Source organism: Equus caballus, chromosome 5 (genome assembly GCF_041296265.1).
Source record: "Equus caballus isolate H_3958 breed thoroughbred chromosome 5, TB-T2T, whole genome shotgun sequence".
NCBI lineage: Eukaryota > Metazoa > Chordata > Mammalia > Perissodactyla > Equidae > Equus > Equus caballus.
Genome location: NC_091688.1, coordinates 63223136 through 63246633, shown reverse-complemented (window position 1 = coordinate 63246633; position 23498 = coordinate 63223136). Strand labels below are relative to the sequence as shown.

At 38.9% G+C, this 23498-nt stretch overlaps 1 protein-coding gene across 4 annotated transcripts in view; it reads right to left on the bottom strand.

The window, feature by feature from the left end:
• Positions 1 to 1014: 1014 nt before the first annotated feature.
• Positions 1015 to 23498, bottom strand: part of SLC16A4 (solute carrier family 16 member 4) — a 33111-nt gene continuing 10627 nt past the window's right edge. For 3 of the 4 annotated variants that reach the window (XM_014740126.3, XM_023641441.2, XM_070267230.1), the window contains 8 exons: positions 23080 to 23198; positions 17656 to 17788; positions 16811 to 16954; positions 16481 to 16642; positions 14398 to 14916; positions 12202 to 12413; positions 10946 to 11039; positions 1015 to 1745 (listed from right to left, as the gene is read on the bottom strand). In XM_014740126.3, the coding sequence (XP_014595612.1) occupies positions 1621 to 1745; positions 10946 to 11039; positions 12202 to 12413; positions 14398 to 14916; positions 16481 to 16642; positions 16811 to 16954; positions 17656 to 17788; positions 23080 to 23166 (1476 nt within the window). In that variant the 5' untranslated portion in view covers positions 23167 to 23198 and the 3' untranslated portion in view covers positions 1015 to 1620. Of the gene's footprint in view, positions 1746 to 7062; positions 8925 to 10945; positions 11040 to 12201; positions 12414 to 14397; positions 14917 to 16480; positions 16643 to 16810; positions 16955 to 17655; positions 17789 to 23079; positions 23199 to 23498 lie in introns of those variants that run through there. The other variant, XM_014740127.3, reaches the window with a different exon arrangement.

Genomic DNA, 23498 nt, shown 5'->3' with positions numbered 1-23498 from the left:
GAGTAACTTTCATGAGGTCACGTGGGAACAAGTGGCAGAGCTGGGATTTATTATTAACTATTTTTGCTGTTTGTGTGTGTAAGGGGGGTGGTGTTTCTGTTTTTTTTTCATATTATCTTACATATAAAATGTAAAAAGAATGTTGGACACGTACATCTAAATGTAAAACCTATACATTTTAAATAGAACCATTACTTTTTTAAAGATAACTGAGATTTGAACACAGATTAATTTGGTTCCAAAGTTTATGATGGGCCTCGGGGAATACAAAGATGAATAAAACATTACCCATCTTGTTGATCTTGCAGACTGATGGGAAAGATTGACATGTAAGCTCATATAGTACTCTGTTAAAAGTTAGATGGGATTCCACATGAGAGAATGACAATGCTGGGGAAGATTTTCCAGAAGAGGTGACCTTTGAGTCAGTCAGGTTGTGAAGGATCAGTGAGACTGTGCCAGGTGGGAAAAGGCGAGCCTTTGGGATTGTAGCTGGTGGCAGAGCTCACACAAAGGCATACCTAGGGAATGGAGGGTATGGCGTTTTGGAGCTAAAACCAAGTTTTCGGTTTAGGATTTTTCTCTATAGGGAATCAATAGATATTTTAAAGCAGAGAGGAATGGAAGGATGGAATGATAATAATAGTTTTAAGGAGCATTCTGAAGGAGATCATCAGGGAGGTTGGTGTTGCAGAGAACTCTAGCTGGTTTTTTTTCCTCTTAAAATCACCCAGGTGATGAAGCACTCTATTCACATGTAATTGCTCAATCTAAGTGACATTATTAATTAGTTAACATGATTATTCCATATTTAAGAAACTTCTTTTAATTTAAGTTTATCTCCCATTAAAAGCACCTATTTACCATTCATATAAAATTTGTAGTTCTAAAGACACATCTAGATATTTAGCTTGATATTTTAGATAATTAGGTGTAGTGAAAAAATAATACTGTTTGGATGGGCAGGAATACTGTTCAAATGATCTTGAAATAAAGGTTTATGGTTTGTTTGGGTTTTTTTTTAGCAAGTCCTATTTATTTTTTGTTACATAGCAATACATGTTTATCATAGAAAGTTTAAGAAACAAAATAATGAAAAGAAAAAAAAGATTACTTCTAATCAATACACAAGGATAAACTTTTTGGGGGGGTGTATACTGTTCCAGTCACTAAGCAAGGTGTTAATATGCATTCAGATTCCAGAGTTGTAGTCAACCAATGGCTGTGTTTAGTAACTCTTTAAACTAGGAAAAACTATTTTCCATCTTCACATATTTTAGTATTGAATTACTATGGTACAATTGAGAGTTTGATTAATTTATTGTTAAAGCACATTCTGATTTTCATTTAATACCTAAGGTAGCTGCTTCTGCTAATGAAAAATGTTGGCCTATTTGATTAACTACTAACAGTTTAATTTAAGTTGCTATTACTCTTTTCTTACTGCCAGTTAGATTCCTCAGAATGCTAAAGCAAAAAGAACTTAAAAACTGTCTGCTTCACCTTCTCATTTTGCAAATGAGGAAACTGTTTTCTTCCTAGCTTTTGTTTCCAATGACTGATTAGTTTAGATTTTCTTTTGTTACGCTCTCGCTTGATTGCAGTCCTCTTTCTTTCTGGTCAGACTCCGTTTTTCCTTCTCTCAGCCAATGGTACAAAGAAAAGGGAAACTGAAGAGAGGAGATAGCATATGCCAGAGAAGAAGAAGGAGCCAGTGTATGTCTGGGTATAATCATATAACCAGCCTGGAAGGAAGAAATGATTTCTGTTAGTGACACAAACCTTTCCATTAGTGATTCACAGCCATGACCTCCTCCTCGAAGGAAGGAGCCCCCTGTACTTACCGGTCTGTATTATGTATTCTGACCCATCAGAAAGTTGGTCAAGCTACTTATCTGTCTTATTTTCTATTGATGAAGTTAAATCAGTTCCACCTGAGTTAGGGACTGAAAAAAGCTGTGAGAGAAAAGTCACTGTGGTCCCAGAACTCATCTTCAATCTTATAAAGGAAGTTGGAGAAAATGAGGGACAAATACCATTTCATTTTACGATGAATCTTATTAGAAGGCCACTATTCTTACAAAGAAAATAATCATGAATTACTATTGTTCTCCAAAGAAAAAAGTGAGAGAGCTGATTATCTTTTTTCCTTTTCACTGAACGAACAATTGAGTACTTATTATGTTCCTAGCAATGTGCTAGGTGTTAAGACTATAATAATGAGCCAAAACAGATATGGTCCCTGCCCTCATAGACTGTACAGTTTAATGGTGACATAAATTACACATGTGATATGGACGATGAAGGGAAGATTCAGGAAGTTATGAGAACATATAAAAAGGAATTGACCACTTGGTCAAGTGGGTTGACTGATGACTAATTCCTCCTGAAATCAAAATGCTCTTTTAAAGCAAAAACGGGAGGGTCCTCAAAATCATTTGGCTAATGGCACATGTTAGAACTTCTTAAATGAAACACCTTTTTTTGAATTGTGAGAGTGTGGTATAGAAGAATATTTGTGCAAGGCACCAGCATTTAAATATGGTGGCAAAAGTCAACCCTGTGAAGAAGAGAAATAATGTCTCATTATGAAAAAAGTTTTGACCTCATAGACTCCCTACAAAGATCTCGGGACCTCTGGGGATCCACTGACTGCACTTTGAGAACCTCTTTTCTAGAGTATCATATACATATTATGTTTGTAATGCAAAGTTACATTATGGCTTTTATAAGTTTTTATGTTTAAAATCCTAAGGGCTGGCCCTGTGGCCACCTGGTTAAGTTCCTGCACTTGGCTTTGGTGGCCCAGGGTTTTGCTGGTTCAGATCCTGGGTGCGGACATGGCATTGCTCCTCAAGCCATGCTGAGGTGGCGTCCCACATAGCACAACCAGAAGGACCCACAACTAGAATATACAACTAGGTACTAGGAGGCTTTGGGGAGAAGAAGAAGAAGAAAAGAAGAAGATTGGCAACAGATATTAGCTCAGGTACCAATCCTTAAAAAAAAAAATTAGAAAAAAAATCCTAAAAGACCTTAAAAAAATTAGAGCTATTATTCTGATCACTTATTCAAAATGGGGTGCCAAAAAACTGCCAGCACAGTTCTGGGTACTGGGGATATACCTACCCATGAACAAAATAGATGAAAATATCTGCCTTCATGGAGCTTACATTGTGTCTTTTGATTTTTATTTATATCTTGGAACATGATTTCTCACTGGATGTGTATACACTTTTATTTTTTGGTCTGATTGTGTCTTTGTCTCCTGTCTTCTGTTTTCTTATTTGGCTCTGATAAAGACTTTTAATTTTTTTGTTTGTTTCATTAGCTTTATGTTTCCTGTTCTTAATGTAATAAATGAATGGAATTTTTTATAGCCTCTTAAATTCAGCTAACTTTAAGTTGCTTTTTACTTATTGACTCCTTGTTTGATCAGTGACCTCAAATGTTTCTTGTAGTTAAGCAAAGGGGTCAACTAGGACAAGTCTTTTTATTATGTTGATTGTTACTGACTTTTAGATAGCTAAGAAATAGGTGACCAGTCTTTCAACTCATCTAAAAATTTCTAGAAAGGAGGGAGTGTGGAAAGAAGCAGCACCCTGTTACTTTCATTCTTGCCTTAGTCCCACCAGTACAGCAAATTTACTAGTACATAGGTAACCTGTGAATTTTAAGACAGGGGTCTTAGAAGTGACACTCTGGGAAAAGACTAGAAATTCTTGGACAAGGAGATAGTGCTACTGAAAGATCAGGAGGGTACAGTTGAAAAATGTGAAAATGGATTGTTGTTTTCTTTATAAATCTCAGAGGGACTAAAACAGTTTAAGAGAAAACTGCTTACAAGCCTTTCATTTCACACACATACATACATTTAAAGTCAAAATGTTGTTTCTGAAACATTAAAGATTAAAATATATTTTATTTTCTTACCAGGGCAGGCAATCATTTAGCATATTTTAGAACTGTTTCCATGTTATTTCCATGCAAAATTTAATGAAATAATTTGTTTTAAATCTGTTTCTCCCATTCATACTTGATAATTGAGATATTAGTATTTTTTCACTCCTCTCTCTAATTACGATCCAATTGCCATTCAGTAGGATAATAATGTACAGTTTAATATTTGCTTTTAGGATGCTATTTATAGTAGCAAATATAAGGTAAAATGTAGGATGCAGACTATATCTTATTTATTGTCTTATGAAAGTATTAGTTGTCATAATAAAGCTTAGATTTAAGTGGCTACTAGGTAAAAGTTAAATTCAGAGCTTCATTGGTATTGAAACATCTACTCTATTGGGTTGAAATTATTAGCCTTTCCCCACCACTGAAAGTAAAAGAAGACTGTGTATTTGGTCTGATATTATTAGATCTCTGTACTTTTTTTGGTAACAGTATAAAAAAGCTATATACAAATGCATTTTCAACCCTAAACACTTTAATGCTTCTATTTCTTTTTAAAAGAAATTATTGTTGGTAGTTCAGAAGCCACTGTATTCTAACCATTTTAAATAGATACACACATATAAGTTGACATTCAAAAGACTGGGTTCCTTTGTGGTCATAGCCAAAGCATTGTGAATGACAGAGAAAGACGTGATTAGATACCAGCCACAATCCAGGAGAGTGTGCATGCATGTGAGTGTCCACTTCATGCTGAGCATTGCTGTATGTAGGCAACACTGAGGAGTACCCTGGCAACTGGTGCAGACTTCCCAAGCTGGAGTCCCCTGTCAGCATTTCTTCAGTGTGTCCAGACTACCTGCATCAGATTCACCTGGGATGCATGTTAATCATGCAGATTCATTGGCTTCCCTCAAGCATACCTCATCCTAGGTAGCACTCAGTTGATTCTTACACACAATAAAATTGTTGTCCACATTATTTCCTTATGTCTATGGGTGTGACCCTTGTTTTGGGCAGGATTTGTCTAATGTTTCCCATGATAATTGAAAACAACTAAGAAAATAGGGTTCAGCTTCCTTAAATAGTTTTGCACACCAGTTTTCTTACAGTCAATAAAAAAGGGATTAGAATAATCTTTCAAGTTTGATATGTAATATAAGATTCTGAATTCTTTTTTTTTTTTGAAGATTGGCAACTGAGCTAACAACTGTTGCCAATCTTCTTTTTTTTTTCCCCTGCTTTTTCTCCCCAAATCCCCCAAGTACATAGTTGTATATTTTAGTTGTGGGTCCTAGTTGTAGCATGTGGGACGCTGCCTCAACGTGGCCTGATGAGCAGTGCCACGTCCGCGCCCAGGATCCGAACTGGTGAAACCCTGGGCCACCGAACGGAGTGTGTGAACTTAACCACTCGGCCAAGGGGCCGGCCCCTGAATTCATGTATTTAAATGTCAACATTTTTAAACTATTCTACATCATTTTATGGGTTAAGCCATACACGTTTAAAAATGAGTTTAACATCCTGTCTAAAAAATATTCTTACCTCTGATATCTCAGAACTTGACTGTCGAGCTGAGTTATGAATCTTTTTTTATTGGGAATATTACTGTAAGTTTATTGTTGGTCATCTTGTTAAAACTTGAAATACCCTGAAGGCTCTTAATTCCAAAGTTCCTTGATGCTGGTTCAAGTTAGTGGTTGAGAATTCTGTAAGTGATTGGTCATTGTTGAACCAGAACTTCCAGCTGTTGGGCTGCAGCGTAGTGGCAGACTCCTGGGGTATACAGAGACAGTGATCTTCTCTCATCCCTGGGGTCACCAGAGCTGCCAGCTGGCTGTTAGCAGCTTTGTCATTTTACTTTGGATATGCTGTACAAATATTTTCTATATGTGCCATGATGGGAAAAATCTTGGGAAACGTGGCTTAGCAAATTTCAACCTCAAGTTCTTTTAAGACAGGAACTCTCTAAAGGCCCTATGATAGAAGCTTGCAGTAATATTTACTGGGAGTGCTTTAAGAATTGCCTCTGTGCTGTGAGTTTTCTTAGAAGGATTGTGGTCTATGTTAGGATTTTGAAGCTTGATTCCTTGGCCATGCAAAGGAACGTATTTTCAAAGGAAGAACTACTCTTCTCCTTTTTAAAAGCACAATAGAGAGCTATTTGGAATTTATTTTTGATGTCTTTGTAGGTATTCATCAATCTTAGGAATACTGAATCAAAGTAAAGTTCTGTGGGGCTTTGTTGTTTATGGGGAAAATAATCACTGGATAGGGGCTGGCCCCGTGGCCGAGTGGTTAAGTTCACGCGCTCCGCTGCAGGCGGCCCCGTGTTTCGTTGGTTCGAATCCTGGGCTCGGACATGGCACTGCTCATCAAAACCACACTGAGGCAGCGTCCCACATGCCACAACTAGAAGGACTCACAACGAAGAATATGCAACTGTGTACTGGGGGGCTTTGGGGAGAAAAAGGAAAAAAATAAAATCTTAAAAAAAAATAATCACTGGATAAATAAATGGTTTACATTATTTGCTTTTGCCTCTTCAGGGTATAATATATTCCTCAGGATTTAGAGGACAGAGAACTTTGCTCTGCCTTCTCACTTGTCCTCTACTTATCCCCAACCTCCAAAATGGATTTACATCAGACCAAAAGGTTGAGTAGTTTTGTTTTGCAAATAGAATTTCAGGCCCTGGAGAAACTCTCAATTGATAGGTCAAAACTGTAGATGGCATGGTTGGTAAAAGGTGGAGTGAGGACCAGGTGGAATATTTGTTTAATAATGTATCTGAAATGAAGATGGACTAGAGATAGGAAATGGCCTGTCATTTCGTGAGGAGATGAATAATTTATCTGTGTTAACGGGTAGAGACAAGTTAAGATGAATGAATTTCCGTTTTAGCCGTTGTCTTTTTTTATGAAACACAGATGAAGAAGCGCAAATTGACCAGTTTCACTCCATGGTATTTCTGATGTGGTGTGAGGTTGGCAAATAATAGCAAGAGAAAGATGTACTTCTCCAAGAGCTAGTTAATTTTAACTTATTCTGGAGTACAATTGACTTATAGTTATTCAGGATTAGAAATGGCTTTCCTTGAGTATGTTGAAAAAAATAACTTGTAAAACGACCTGCTTGATTGAGTGAAGCTTCAATAATATTTTAAGGTCATTTTTATTATACCATAGCTCAGAATATCTTTATTTAAAGGTAAGAAAATGGAGACATGGGTGACAGTGGCTTACCCAAATTTTCAATTAATGAAATGGAAGAAGAATGTAGATTCTAATAATTCTCAGTTTTAGAGGTTTTAGACTATATTCGTTAGTATTAATATTAACTAGTTAATATTAACTTAGTATTAAGTACTTAGTATGAAGTCCTGGCAGTGTACGTGGCAGAGTGGGTGCTATGACATGACTGAATAAACTCTGAAAGAACGTTAAGAAATAACTTTTGTTTTCTCTGTGTCCCATATAGTAGCTAGCAGAGTGCTGTTAATAAGTTGCTTGATAGTTATTGCATGGATATATTGACTTACAATCAAATAATTATTTATCATGTTTTAAGGGAGTTTTCAGGAGATATTTGTGATTGATTTAAATATATAAAATATATTAGCATAATATATGCATTTATCAGTTGAGATTGTATGGAGGAGAGGGGAACTGCATTTAGTTTCATTTTATAGGCAACTAATATGGGCCCTTGGTGGTTTATTTTTAAATGAAATTGAGCCTTTAGCATTTTGAGCTAACATGTCAAATGCCTTGGAGACAGGAATGGGAATTTCATATAAGTAGCTTACATCTGACCTGTATGTTGGAGAATGTGATTGTATACTTGCTTTTTTTGACCAAGGCACTATTTTTGTACTTCTGTTTGCTTTCTGCAGGTTTACTTTTGTTAACAGTGATCTACTAGAAATGTAATAAGGTTTTAAAATATCAATAGTTTTTATTTTTCATGACCTTCCAAAGCTTCCATATTGGTGGCAGCATGTAGTTCTGGGTGCCATCTACCAGCAAAAAACAGCCCTTGGGTTTGGATGAGTGATGACATTCGGCCCTCACTTAGGTCTTCTGACACCCGAGGTCAGGAAACCTAGAACAACCCTAAAACTGACCTAGTCTGAAGCAGGCCATATTACTAACTAAAAGTGAATTTGTCACTGAGTATTGGAAGGGAATAGAACGGGTTGTGGGGTGGAGTGGGCAGGGCAATGGCTTGTGGAGGAGGTGTGCATGTGGGAGGGTCATTTTTAACTTTTATCAATTTCAATCCCTGTCAGTTTCAGCAAAGATGTGATAAAAAAAAACTTTGTTACTACTATATATTTCTTACCATATTCACAGTTTAAAAAGGTGTATAATTTTCTTGCCATATTCTCTATTTACATCTTTTAAAAGAAAAGTCTATATTTTAAAAACTGTTATATGATTCCTATGGATTTCCTATGTTTTTTTTTTCTTTCCTTGAATTATTAAAATATGCTAGATAAGACTAACTTGTTTTTCTTTTTCATTTCCATACAGGAAGGAGAAAAATATTGTTCATGTAATCAGTGTTACCATTTTTAATTAGTGTTTTGATTGAGGATTATTGTGAAAAGTTTTACTGTTTGCTAGATTCCTAATTTAAAATGCCTGTAATCTTTTATAGGAATTTCAGCTTTTGCAATTTGGTAATAACAGATCTAGGTAAGTAAAAAATGAGAATCTCATACAGTTTTGAAGATCTAAGATTGGCTGAGAATTTAATATTTTAGAACCAGTAAGCCTATCAATTTAGTTAAAGTTAAAGACAATAATGTAACTGCCATACTTGTTGAGAACTGAGTGAACCTGTAAATCAAAACTTCTGATTTTTTTTGGTAGTTGCTGCTGGAGTCAGAAGTTAGGAATAAATCTAATGGCTTTTGTAAAATCCTGTCTGTCATTTCACAGAGGAATGACCTTCAGGAGCAAGGGCTATCCTGAAGTTTCTCTCCAACAAGGTGTTTAGCACAATGTTGCAGTCTGTGGGAGATAGAAAAGGAAATTTAACTGAATTATGTATTAATTATTATAATCTTAAGATACTGTGAGCAACTCCCAGATTGATAATCTATATATAAGCTTTCAGCAACAGCCTTATCACTTCCTTTAACTTTTTTGTGGAATTTATGATTGCCTAAATAATACTCTCAGAATTAGTGGGTAAAAATTCTATCGTGAGCTCTCTTTATCCTTACATACAGTGCTAGGGTATTGTAGACGTTGGGTAATAAAAGGCTTGTCATTTCTTTTTTTGACCCATTGAGAGGAAGAAATGTATTTTACATCACATAAATTTTATATTAACATAGGTGTGTGTATGAAATAAAAGTTTCACAATAAAGTGATGCACACTGTTTTCTAATCTGCTCTGTTGTAGTCTGTCCTTTTTCATAAATAAAAAAGACCATGAACCAACAAATTGATGTCAAGACAAATACACACATCTATAGCTTTTTCCTTTCGAGTAATAGTCCTCACAGACCCCACCTTGTCTTCTCATATATTGAACTCAAACATTTCAAGATGTATACAAAAACATAGAGAACGTAAAATCTCTAAACATGCTGCAGTTTTGTTACTTGCCTTTATCATTTGAATAAGATAGTCTATGCCCTGGTATTTGTTACCTCCCTATACTTTTGGCCTAATAGGTTTGAAAAGTTCCAAGGTATCACTGGGACAGCCAGTGAAGAAGGATCAAGATTGAAAAAATGCATCAGCAAACTGTATTTCAGCTCTGTTTTCTGTATCTCACTGACCTGGGCACTGGCCACAGAGGAGCTCTGACAGGTACATCTGGTGTTTGATCTCCTTTTACCAGTCCCTATATAACAATTCTGGGCTTGACTTTAAAATTCTAGCCTGCTTTCCAAGTATGAAGTACAGGCTTAGTTAGACCACATGGGAAGAACTGTGTTCACAAATGTAGATAAGGAGTTAGTTGTATGTTTGTATACATTTTTCCTTTAGAATAGGTGCACGTAAAATGAACCTCAGATGGCGGTGCAGTTTTTCCCTTCCAGTAATAATTTTTCTTTTTAAGTTTCTCTACTTTTCTTTTGATATTTGCCTTTTCTAAGTGTTAAGTTTATAAAGGTGTAAACCTAATGTCATTATAAAATTTCATTTTTAAAAAATGATAGTGGGGCAAATCATATCCTTTTTCTGCCTCACTTCAGGACTGAAGGAAACAAAAGTAAGTTTTAGGCTGCGTTCCCTTTTGTGGATGATTGGAAATGGTGTTGAAATTTGTACATTAAAATATATTGAGAACCTATAGTGTATAAAATACTAAAGTTTAAGTCTGTTTCCTAGAAATATTTCTGTGAGTCATCAATCTTTTGATAGCCTTAGATTAAATGCTCAGCAAGCACAAAATGTCCAGTTAGGTAAAAAGTGAATGTAAAATAGCACTTCAGTCTTAAAGCTAACTTACATCATCAGAACTCCCCAAATTTACTGTACTTGTATTTAATGTTCACCAGTGGCCCCACATATTCAACCCACAGAGATTCTGGCCTTTAAGCCAAGTATCCTCCCACCTTTGATAGAGACAGAATATGAAGGGCCTCCATCCCTCTTTGAAAATAAGAGATGTTCGGAAACTCTGGGCAGCTTTATGGTACATCTGAAGAGCTTGTAGCTTTCAAACTCTATAATGACTCCTGTTTAGATAAAAGATACTAGTGGTTTTTTGTTTTTGTTTTTAAAGCATCTCTGAGAATCTGGTAAACTCTGAATTGTCTCCCCAGACAAGTAGACATACAATCCCTACTCTGAAACTCCCAAGACAATATAAGAATCTGCTTAGTACACATCTGTTGAATTAACCCTTACATTCTCCTGGATTGGTGATGGAGTATGAGACTTCGTACAGGAACAGTAAAGATATCGTCAGTTTCTTTTAACCTGATATTGTTACTACATGCTACCTTTAATCATGGATCAGCGTTTTCTTTCATTGCTATTGCAGTTTGCTCAGAATGTGGCTAAGCTGTTACCTGCTATAGGTGGTCCAGCAAGAATAGCCATCCCAGCAAAGAAACTGGCAAGTCCCAAAAACCTGTGTACAGTGGAATTCCCAGACAGATCAACCTGTAGGAATTAGAATCCAATGTGAGCCATATTAAGGGTGAAATTCTGTAGAGTCCTCTGCCTACAAAGGGACAAATACTATTCATATCATCTCAAACTGTGAACAGCTGACTTCTGAGGTGATTTGGATGGCCTTTTGCGCTCAAATTATGAAAGAGCTGAGGCAAATAGGAAACAGTAGTTTCACTGGGTGGGGAATATTTTCATTTTATTAGTAAGGAACATTGGTTTTTGTTTTGTTTTGATCTTTTAGATGATTCAGGGGTACTATTTTTTCCCTGAACCTCACTGCTCTTCTCTATTAGGCAATGGTATTTACAGTCTGACCTGACAGTGGTATTCTTGAATCCACCTATGGCTGAGGACACAGCCTAACCTAGGAAACTGAGAAGCAGAGTGGAATCCTGCTGATCCCTTTCTTGCTTTCATTTCTTTCCTGTCCCATGTAGATAGTCCTCTCATCATCCCTCCCCCCAAGGTAAGACATCACAAAGAGCTGATTTCAACTTTAGAAAATTTGGTTTTTCCCTAAGCCTCATATAATAACCTGTAGCACTTATGCTAATATTGATATCAGACCAGAAGTTTCCCAGGGATTCTGTTCTAGTACATTGGGGACCTAGTTCTAAGAAGAACCCATGGGGTTACAAGAAGAATCCAGAAGTATCTAAAGTATTTCAGTTCCATTTGAGTCCAGGACTTTAAGCCAATTTGGGGTAAAAAGGGAGAGTTAAAAAAACAATGTCCTTATTAAAGTACGTGGAACTTCTTAAGAGAGAAGCCACACTGGTCAGGAAGCCCCTTTTTCTCTCAGGGAGCTCTTCAAGATGGTGTTGTAGAAGGAGCCAAAGAAATTTCTGGAGCTGAAGGAAAGAAGTGAACACAGCCTAACCTAGGAAACTGAGAAGCAGAGTGGAATCCTGCTGATCCCTTTCTTGCTTTCATTTCTTTCCTGTCCCATGTGGATAGTCCTCTCATCATCCCTCCCCCCAAGGTAAGATGAATAACTGGACAGGATATAGCTACAGGGTTTCTGAGGCCTTGGGTATGATTTTTTTAAATTATAAAATTAATACAAAATATGTCTTCTTTTGGGGGAGATGATTATTAATACTTGCTTTTACTCAATTGTTTCACAATGTTAATGAGTGTGTCTACTCACCAGTACAGGAAGTATCAATGCCAGGTAACCACCAGAGAAAATGGCAAAGAAGATGGTATAGGTCATAAGTAGTGGAAATGTGGTGGCTAAAGGAGCAAGCAGGTTAGTGATGCCGCAGAGGATGAGGTAAGACTTGTGGTAATGATACTTGTTCATCCAGTTTTGATCAGCAACCCATCCAGAGATAATCTGACTGACTGTCTCAGTGATACCTGGAACAGTATTGAAAAGGTCTTATGAAATCCTAATTCCATTTTCCTAGCCCTTTTGAAAAATGTAAATGCATAAGGCATCTTTTCCTAAGTAATATGACTTCATCCAGAGGCTAGGACATAGGAGAAAAAAGTGATTTCATTTGTCTGTCAATAGATTCTATCATTTACTTATATATTCCAAACACACCTAATAAAATACCAAAAAAAGCTCCTCCATAGTTGGGTAAGAAGACCCATTAGGTGTTTTTCTGACTGTGTTTGGAAAGCTCATGGCACCAAACTGGGAATGCCTGGTTACAGAGGACCCGGGGCTCAGGAGGCTTCCTCAAAGAGGTCCTGCAGGTGAGAAAGTAAGATTTCTAAAAGACTGTAGACCTCAGGTCAGTGTCCTGGGGAGGTCATACAGTGGAAGATTGGAGTGTAAATAATAAAGTTTTATGTTGAAAAAAAAATAGCTATTGGGACTCTTTCTTGTAATTGCATATGAGATTTTGGTAATTAAGTCCTTGAAAGGTTATTATGCTTAACTTGAAAATGTGTAGGAAGTCTGGTAATGAGCAGTCATATTTTGAACATTGGAGCTATGGTGTAACCTAAATAAGATTTAAGAACCACATTTTTCACTCAGTTTTATGACAACAGAACATTTGTATCCTTTATCCTATTATAAGCTAATGTAGCAGTTAAATACTGAAAGAAAGATTTTTACCAAGAGAAGCATGAGCTGCAGTTGCTTTGTACTTCAAATCCTTCCTATAGTTCAAACATAAATTGCTCCACAAACAAAAAGGGGAATGAAAAAGGCATACCACCATTTCTATATCTATTTTTACAGTTACTTCCCGGGCTACATCTTGAGGCTTTATGCTACGTTCTTTGGTCCACTCGTATAGCCCTAATCTCATCTAAATTGATATTACCGGACATTTTAGTGAAAACAGTTAGTTTAGCTCTGTAGCTTTTTCTTGTATACACAAGCTTTATTTGACTGAAGCAGAATATCTTTGCAATTGGAAATAGGGTACAGTCAGTTTTGTAAGCACTTGGTAAATAGTCTTTTCAAGAAATTAGCAAGAGAAAAGATTTCTAGATAATTAGAGCAAACCAGTTCCATTTCATCCCTTTTCAGTTTTTTAAGGCTCCCTATTTGGTCAGCTGAGAGAACCCATAGCTTCTGGATGAAGCATTCTGTTTCCATACATTTTTATAAATAACTAAAATGGTTCTTTTTATTTTTAACTTACATACTAATTTAAATATTTAATTTCTAGTTAAATATCAGCCAATCCATTAGTGCCTAGCCTTAACATGCATACTTACCTGTCTTACTATGCATTTAAGGGGGGAAATACTTAGCTACAAATATTAATAGAATATTATTGAATGCTTATGATAGTCCAGGCACTAATCTAAATTGTACATGCATTACTTGTTTAATCCCGATAGCCTTATAAGGGTAGGTACTATTATCTCTATTACAGATGAGGAAACTGAGGCACAGAGAAGGCAAGTAACTTGCCCAAGGTCACACAGCTAGGAAATACAGAGCAAAAACTTGAACCTAGGAAGTCTAGCTGCAGAACCAATCCTTTCAGCCACTGCACTATGCTGTCTACCTAGGATGTTTTTGTCTCCTGGAGTGGCTATTGCCACTGAGCATCAGCTTTTTAAGATTTAGTATTTTCCAACAAATACTTAATGTCTGCTGTGTCAGACAGACACTGACTTATGAAAATGAATAAGACTTGGTTTGGAAGTTCACTGTCTGGTAGGGAGATCCGGTGTGCAAGGTGCAGTGACAGATCTGTTGGGGGAAATGGCTGGTGCTCTCACCAGCCTTGAAAATCTTACTTTTCCTGGTCCTTCACAACTCCTTTTTTAAAGAATTGTCTTTCTTCAGCTTTTAAATAAAATTTGATACATTTTTGTAAAACTAAGTTCATTTTTCCTTTGAGTGTGAGGTTGAAGTAGGCTTTCTTACCAGCTACAGAAATGAGGTAGGAGGCATCCATCATGTCAATCCCCAGTGTTTTGGCTCTGGCTACCAGGTGAAAGGTAGGGATAAAATATGCCAACTGACTGAGGAGAAAAGTCCAAGTAAATATGGAAAAGAAAGGATTCTTAAAAAGAGAAATATCAAAGAATTTTTGTTTACAGCTCCATGACATAGCCTTTTTCTTGTGACTTTCTTCCTTAGTTATTAGGAACAGTCTGTTTCTCTCGGGCCCATTGTTGACCTCTTTGTTTTGACTTTGTGAAACCGTTAATGTTGTGCTGGGTTGTCCAGCCTTCTGCACAGTGCTGTCCCTCGTGGTAGACTCTTGTATCTCACGGCAGGATGCTGTTTCTGGCCCACACCCTGCCTCTGGACCACTTGCAGGCAAACTGTTCCCTTTATCTTTAATATCAGAATTGCTCTCACTTTTGATCTGGATGGGTGTTAAGAGCATACTAGAAGGCACCAAATTCAATGTGATAGCTCCAAATAATATAAGGGCACCTAAATAGGAGAGAAAAATTGAGAAGTTAAAAATTTACCACTCTCATTTCACAATACTCTGTTCTTAGGCTCAGAAGAGGCCCCACTACTAAATATTAAGTCATAGTGCAATAATTCCTGAAAACACTACTTACTGAAAGTATTTTAAATCTGCTGACTTAATTGTTAGCCATACACATCGCTGTATCCTTGTGAAATCAGGGTGTTCTTTGGAGGTAGAAGACCAGAAAGCTGCACCAATAGATGATATGGAAGGAGAGAGCGTGTTGTTTGTGGTAATGGAAGAAAGAATAAGGTTTGGGTGGCGGGGTCGGGGGGAGGCATGGAGTATATTTTAAATCTTAGAAAATTACAGTGTGTTTTTAAATAGAGATTTTAAATATCCTGAAGTGAGAGTGTAGATTTAGCTACAGAAAATACAGAATTAGATGATGGGATCATTTGGGAACTGACTTAGAAGAGGGGACAGCCTTTCATCTCTTTACATTTTTAATTTCCTTGAAAGAAGACATGCCAGTCTTGCCTTTGCAGGTGAGTAGTTGCTTGATTCAGCATGGCCTTACCAAAGCTGTGATGTGTGTATGTTGCTTCTAGAGAGAGAACTGGCTGGAGGTTCTTCTATCCTGTCTTAAGGATTTGTCAACTGGTCCTGTTCTCCATGAGACTACTGGTAGTTTTTTACTTAGGAAAGTAGAGATTCAACAAAATTGCTCTGTAGGTAGAAATAGGCTTATATATATTTGTATATATGTACATATACATATATTTTCCCAGTAATTTAAGATTATTTTAATCCAAATATTTTATCTCAGGTACAAAGAAAATTGTGGAGTGAATGGTTTTTATTCATTTGTGAAAATTTATAGTTGACAGTATATAAAAGGTTAAGTATTGAGGAGCATAACGCATAATCCTCTTTTTACCCATGCTTTTGTTTATTTTAGTGAGTTGGATTGAGGAGGCATTTTTATTTTATTTATTTTTGCTTGAGGAAGATTAGCTCTGAGCTGACATCTTGCCAGTCTTCCTCTCTTTTCTATGTGGGATGCCTCCACAGCATGGCTGATGAGTGGAGTAGGTCTGTGCTCTGGATCTGAACCTGCAGGGCCTCGGAGGTAGAAGAGCACTCTGAACCTTAACCACTTGGTGCCACAGCCTGGTCCGAGGAGGGATTTTTTTTTTTTTAATGCAGATTTTTTTCTTAAAGGGACAGTGTGAAAAGAGAATGCTTTGGTTGTGGAAGGGGAGGAGGGGAGAATCCTCATTCCCTCAAGAGTGACACCTTGCTTTCCCTGCAAGGTGTCACCCCAGCCGCAGCGTGCCCTCCATCCCCTCAGACAGGAACCCTGTGGTGAGCTCTGAGTTGTCTGTGTGGGCTGGCAAAACCTGCCAGTAGTTCACCATCTCTTCTGCTATGTATTCTCCAAGGAAGAAGAGCATGTTTCCTGTAGAAATCATGCTCATTTCCTCTAGCTCAAAAAGTCTTCACTTCTAGTCATCAGACGGAGAAAGATGAAAATTCAATCTTGCAGAGTTGACGGTTCATAAACTTAGAATGACTCACCTGTCCAGTCATACAGATCCATCAGGACTTTCGTAAAAGGTGCTAACAGAAACGTCAGTCCCATCCCAGAACGGGCAATAGCTGTAGAAAGAGCTAATCGTCTTTTGAAGTATTTGGTAGTTACCACTGCAGCTACTTGGTATAGGAAAGCGGAACCCAAACCTAAAAAGAAAAACAAATACCTTGGAATCACTCACCTGAAGTGGCTTGGTACCAGGTAGATATTCTCCTGGACCTGAGATGATATAACAGGCCTTTTGGAACCATGACCAGTAAAAAGGAAGGTTGCTAGTTCCGTCTTTTATAGTCTTATTTTTACAATGGACTCACCAGGTAAAAGTCCCATAGTCACACAAAGAAAGGGAATGCTTGTAGCCTGGCTGCTGAGCAGATATCCACCAAAAACAAGGAAAGCCCCAAGATGGGAGGCACTTTTCTCTCCAATTATGTCAGACATAATGGCAACCAGGGGACCTTGGGAAAGGAAAGAAAAGCAAATACTAGGTAAATGTGCTCTGGCACCTCATCTTCTGAAGTGCAATTTATACGAGCAGCTGAAGGAAAACAAGATGACTCTACTTTGGAGTATTGTGTATCCTTCAAAAAGATCTCTGTTGGGTTTCTTAATATTCTCAGTCCCACACTATCAGTTTTTGGAAAAAGACTTGGTTTTTGCTTTTTTTTCTTTTTTAAGAAAAGAGTATTGTAAATAAGTAGGCTTGGAGGGGAAGCTTATTGAAAATGCATTCTAAAACCTCCACAAAATGAGATTGCATCTAGTGACCTATGACTAGAACAAGGTTTGACCATTAATCTACTCCTCCACCATGTGATAGCTCCAAAGGGAACTAAAGGAAGTTTTGAGTGTACTTTTAGATAATCAGATCAAAACGTCATGGTATGACTTTCCAGTTGAGAGGCACTGTGGAAAGAAACAAGGCATGAAAAATTGAATCATGGAATTAAATATTTGGATTCCTCAACTCTGAACCCTAATTTTTCCAGTTTTGCCAAGTGGAGGCTAAACACTACAAGTCCTTACTTTTCTCAGCTTTACATATTAATAAATGAACCTGAGTTTTAGCAACGCTTCAGTCTTGAATGACTGAAAGATGAGTCTTCTTGGAATTGCTCTTTGTGGTCTTTGGACAGCGAACTTATTGCTGGGTTTATACCTCCAAAAAAACGAAGTGATGACATGATGGATCCAATCCAGCCAATTTGCTCTGAGGTGCCTTCAAATTCTTCTTGAAAAACCACAAAGAAAATTGCAAAAGTCTTGGTCATCCCCATCACAAACACATTTACCTAAATCAAAGCAGACCAGAGAGTCCAAGTCAGGTGGCGAGTGAGCCATACAGAGGAGGGTACAGCTGCTCAAGGTTATGATTCCCCTGGCTCACCAGTATTTACCAGTTCATTTGGTGGCTCTTTGTTATATATTATGGGGCGATCATCCCGTTAGAGCATCTAAGCAGCTCATTTAATCCTCATTACAAGGTTATGGATCACTATTGTATTAGAGATCAGGAAATTGAGGTTTAGATTAAAAGTTGCTCAAGATGGGGGTGCTGCAGCTGAGATTTGAATCCAGACAGATTCCAGACCAACCAGTACTCTACTGTCCTGTTAGAATAGCTTCTGTTAAAGACAGCTAATTCCAGTTACCTTTGTGAGAGGCTCATTGGTCTAAAAGATGAAGAAGTCTTCATATCACTTCCTAGGTTAGCTTTGCTTTAACTGCTCTTGAGCTGAGTATCCTCCCTCACTTGGTATACAAATAGGGTGACCATGTAGTTTATCATCTAAACTGAAACATTTGAGAGTGAAAGGGAATGCTAGTAATTTATAGCAGGACAGCAAGGGTAAGCCAGGATGCGTGGTCACCTTGCAGTTGGGTCAGTGTGCCCCATCCGTTTCTTTTGTCCCCCCTAACTCCTTGTCCACACTATCCTCCTCCCTTCCACTAGGAGAACTACTTTTGAGGTCAGGTTTCCCTTCTATAGAGTGTTAACATTTGTTTCTTGGAATCCTGATTGGCTTGGGGGCAGTGAAGAGCCATTCCTCCTCCTCTCCCTTTTTGCTTACCAGCCAAACTATCGTGTGCAGGGGTCAGGAGCGGGAGCTCGAAGGGGAACCAGCCAGAGTCTGCAGTCCCTCTCAAAGCCCAAGAGCTGTGTGTGCTGTCTTCAGGGCCTTCCTAGCTTTTCCTTTCCTTTTTTCAGCGCCCTTGGTTTTTCACGGCCGCTTTCTCTACTTTCAATCTGGCCACCATGCATTGCTTCTCATGAACCACAGAACCCTGGGTTCCCTTTCACTGACTCCACTTTCTCTCTCTACCTGGTAAATAGTTTCCCCCTCTGGTTCTGCACTCATTTCACTTTATACCTGCTCCATAGACAACATTCACTCTCTAGGTTTTAATTACCACTCTTGTACTCATGGTGTAGTAGTTTGCAGACTGTTCTGCAGTCACCCTGCCTTGGCCTGAATCCTGGCTTCGCTTCTTACTACGGGTGTGACCTTGGGCAAACTACTTTGCAGAAGTGAAGTTTCCTCTTTTGTAAAGTGGAGATGAAGTAAATGTTATCTATCTCATAGGACTGTGAAGATTGAGAAAACTGGTAAAGTACTTAATACTTAGCACTTAATACTCAAACTATTAACTATAATTTTGTTAACTTGTGTAACCATTCTGCTTTCCTAAGAAATTCAGACTCATTTATATAACTGTACCATATCTTTCTAACTCAGCTCAACTATCCAAAACTAAACTCATCTTTCCCTTATCCCACATCTACTCTTCATTTCTCTTTTGATTGGTACCATCCACCCACTCACCCAAGTCAGAGACCTGCCTCCTCTTAGGTGCCTCCTTTCTTCAGCCCCTACCTACTAAAGAATCAAGACCTTCCCCCCCCATCCCCGTAGACAGGCACTTATTTTGAGACTAGTATTTTTTGTCTGGAGTAAGGGATTAAGAATCAGTAGTGATGCTCTGAGGTTGCAAAAGTTGGAGGTGGTGAGGAGGAACACTATAATGAGGCATCAGTCTAAAAAAACCCTTCCGTTTTTTCTGTGGGCATGAGTTCCTTGCTTGCTGACCTCTACGTTCTTAGCTACCTGAATTTGGCTAGCTACTGGTCCCCCCAATTCAGAAACTTTTTTCTTGGGTCTGTCCTTGATGTCTGGGCATAGCAGCAGTGAATGGATGTGACTTGTCTCTAGTCACTGGGTCTGTGTCTTCCGCTGTGTATATCAAGAAGGCCAGGGACACAGCCTTTGCATCTATGCTGCCTCCCTCCCTTAACTTCCAACTTTGTTTCTGCTTTGACTCATATTAAAATTCTTTTTTGCAAGGTCTGGATTTTCTTTTAGTTAACTCAGCAGAACAGATAAATCTATATTATACTACTACATCTCATGCTTTGGACCAAGGTTGGTGGGTTTCAGTCCTGTCCCAGAGTCCACATAGACATTATAAATGGGCTCACCCCAAAATAAAAGCCCCTAGAAATTCTCCAGCCCCCTCATTTCCTTTTTATATTTAAGAGTATGCCTCTCCTCCCTCCTCCCTCATCCCACAAGAGCTCCCTCACCAGATCATTTTAATTAGAATATTGTCTAAGGAAAGGGGGCTGGATCAGCCTCAGTGGCCCCTTTTGAATACCGAACATCAGGCTTTGTCAGAAATTATTGTTTAATAATAAACAACTTTCTTCTACCCTAGGGCTCTGTCTAGTATCACCCTAGTTCTTCCTGACATTGACAGACAGACTTCTTTAAAGAATAGTCTATGAGGTTATCTCCACTCTCTCATCCCACCACTCCACCGTACCAGCTCTTATCAAGGTTATCAGAGACTTCCTTGTTGCTAAACTAATAGCCCATTGTCATTTCTCTCATATCTGACCTCAGCAGTACCTGCTCATCACTTTCTCCTGGGCATTTCTGCCTTAGCTTCTGTGACACTACATTTCTGGACTGTCACTTTTCTGACTGCTTCTCAGTTTCCTCTATGGGCCTGCTCTCCCCTAGTCCCCTAGACATAGATTTTCCCCAGGGTCTGTCCTAGGCGCTCTTCTTTCCCTGGTGATTTTACCCACCTTGCCCTAGAGTTCAGACCACTGTGTATGCTGATGACTCACACGTTTCAATATGCAGATCCTGTGCTCCAGATGCACACAGACTGTGCTGGACGCATGATTGGTTATGTCACAAGCCCCTCAGACTCAGTGTCCAAAATTAAACCATCCAAGTCATCTTAAGATTTTCTCCCCTTCTTCCTATGTCTTCCAGCTCAGTGACTGGCATTCATCATCCTCCAAGTGATCCAAACCAACAACCCAGGACTCCTTGACTCCCCCTCTCCCTGACATCCAGTCACTCTCCAAGTCTTACAGGTCTGTCTCCTCGCTATCACTCAGATCTGTATTTTCTCTCCATCTCCATCATTACTGCCTTAATTTAGGGCCTTACTGTTTTCTCACTGGGATAATTGCAACATCCCTCCAATGGATCACTCTGCTTCCAGGCCTATCCCCTACCAATCCATTATTCACCCTGCAACCAAAGCTGTTTTCCTGAAATAGAAATCTGATCCCTTTGCTCCCTGCTTGCTTTTTTTCATTAGCTCCTCATAGCCTCAATATAAAAACCAGTGTTCTTGACATGTCATACAAGATCCCTCCCTGCTCCTCTCTCCAATTTCATCATTTACTACCTTCCTTATTTATTTATACATAAGTATATCCGGTCAGTTCATCCATCCATCCTTCCATCCATCAACAGGAATTTATTGAGTGCCTACAGTGCGTCAGGCTGTGTGCTGGGGCCTGGGCTCAGCACTGAGCACACAGTGGTGAGAAACAGACATGGTCCCTGCCCTCAGGGAGCAGTCAGTCCAGTGAGACACTGAATACAGAAAACAGTCATACAAATATATAGTTATAAAGTATGGTAAGTTCATTATAATGAGGCCTTTTTTTGAAAGTAAGGAGCTCCTGAAGAACATTTAGTTATTGGATTTTTCAGTCCCCTTTTCAGAAGTTCATTTATTGTAGAAAAGTGTACTTGTAACTATGCAGACACAAAAGCATACGTAGTCTTCTATGTATCCATATAACCACTGTGAGAGATTAGCCCCTGAATTAATAGTTAACACTTTGAGGACCATGATATTTTTTATGCTCTTACAAGCAGCATCACACCCAAAAAAGTGGGACATTGTTTATTAATCTGGTTATTAGGCAGTTTGTCTTACCAGCAAATAAATTGGTCAAGTAACTTCCTATCCTCAGAGGATAATATAGGAAAATTAGGGTGGTTATTAGGGAAAAGGTGGGAGAACACAAGATCCTCACCAGCAATGCCAGTTCTGCAAAGCCTACGATTTGAGGAGGCAGCCCAGCCACAGGAAGTGTTCTCAGACTTAGAGCATTCTTAGTTTCCTTATTAGTAACATTTCTGGGAGAAAATAAAAAAAGGTTCCACATTCTTTGGTAATGAAGCTAATGTTTAACAAACAGTCCTCTGGTTAGGAGTTCTGCCTTACATAAATCCTAGCTGAGGATCTCTGCCCCTACTTTCCCCTTCTCTGTCACTGGGGAGGAGGCATGATGTTTTCCCATCGTCTGTTTATAGAGTTCTTAGTTATCCACGTGGTGGACTACAGGATTACTAGTAGTCCCCAGGACCTGCACTCCCCTCCCCTTGAGCTTCCTACTGTAGGACTGGGCAGGGGAGGAGGATCAGGCAGAAAGGGTGTCTGTGAGTACACCTCAATGTTAACAGAACTTACATGGGAACTCTTAAGAGGAATTGTGGAGCTGGTGCCACTCTGTGCAGGGTTGTTGCAGCATAGCTGTGATGGGATTCACTAGTATCCTAGAATGGCCATGCTGGTGACTCAGATCACCACTATCTTACATACGAACCTCAAGAGCTTCTGGGAGGATGAGGGAAAGAAATTAAAAACCAGAGTGCCTAGTCCAGTTGCTTAGGGATGAAAGAGAAAAATCAGGCTCCAGTTTCAGAATCCACATCCTTCTCTCCTTTTCCAGACATATCAGAAATATGCATTGGGCCTAATTCTTGCATAAGTTATGGTTGGTAGGGATGGGTTGGGAAGTGGACAGCAGGCAGAATAAAGGAAATGGCCCCGTCTTCTACGAGAGAATGAGGTTGCTGGCAGCAGTGCTCTGTATATGCTGGGCTGAGCTGGGGAACCCACCCCTAAAGCACTTTTTAGCACTTCCCAGTGCCACTTCTGGGATGGTTAAAGGTATGATTGCCTCCAAATCCTAATTGTCATGCAGCCAGGGCAGAGCTGCCAATAGTGACTGGATCACTCGGCAGGCTTAAGGGATGGTAGGGAGGAGAAGGAGGAAAATGGATGGGAATGCTCCTGCTGTCACTCAAGGGGGACGTTTTCAACTTTCTCCTGGGTTCAGTGCAGGCTGCTGGCTTTAGCAGCTATGGGCAGTTCCTGGCCTTGCTCAGATGCTAAGGATTTCATAAGTGATCTTGTTAGGCTGCTCTGAGCCTTTCTCCAGAGAGCCCTTTTTCAGGCAGTAGGAAAGAGAAAAGTAAATTCTTACCAGGAAGAAATGAAATACAACCATCCATCCCCAACCTCCATCTGGGGTTTTAGTGTAAAGTCGGACCTTCTCTTCCCTCTTCAGCATGATACGTCGCCTGCTTTAAATGCGGAAGATCCCTATGACAAATCCAAGATAGAGTTGGTTCAGTTGACAAGAAACTGATCTAAACTTTTAAACTTTTTTCTCTGTAGTGTAAAGCCACTTGTACTGTATTTTTTGGGGTTGTTTTTAGCCCACTCTATTAAAAATAGATGATTTCTTCTTGTTTGTAAGTTGTTTATAGACTCTCTGATCTCAACCTCAAAAAGGCAAGCAGAGCTTTGTACCATCTTTGGGATTTTTTTGGAGGCCTGCTGCCTGGCCTCACCTGGCAAGTCACATGGCTTTGCCAGTTCTCTTGGAGTGTGCCCTTCGTT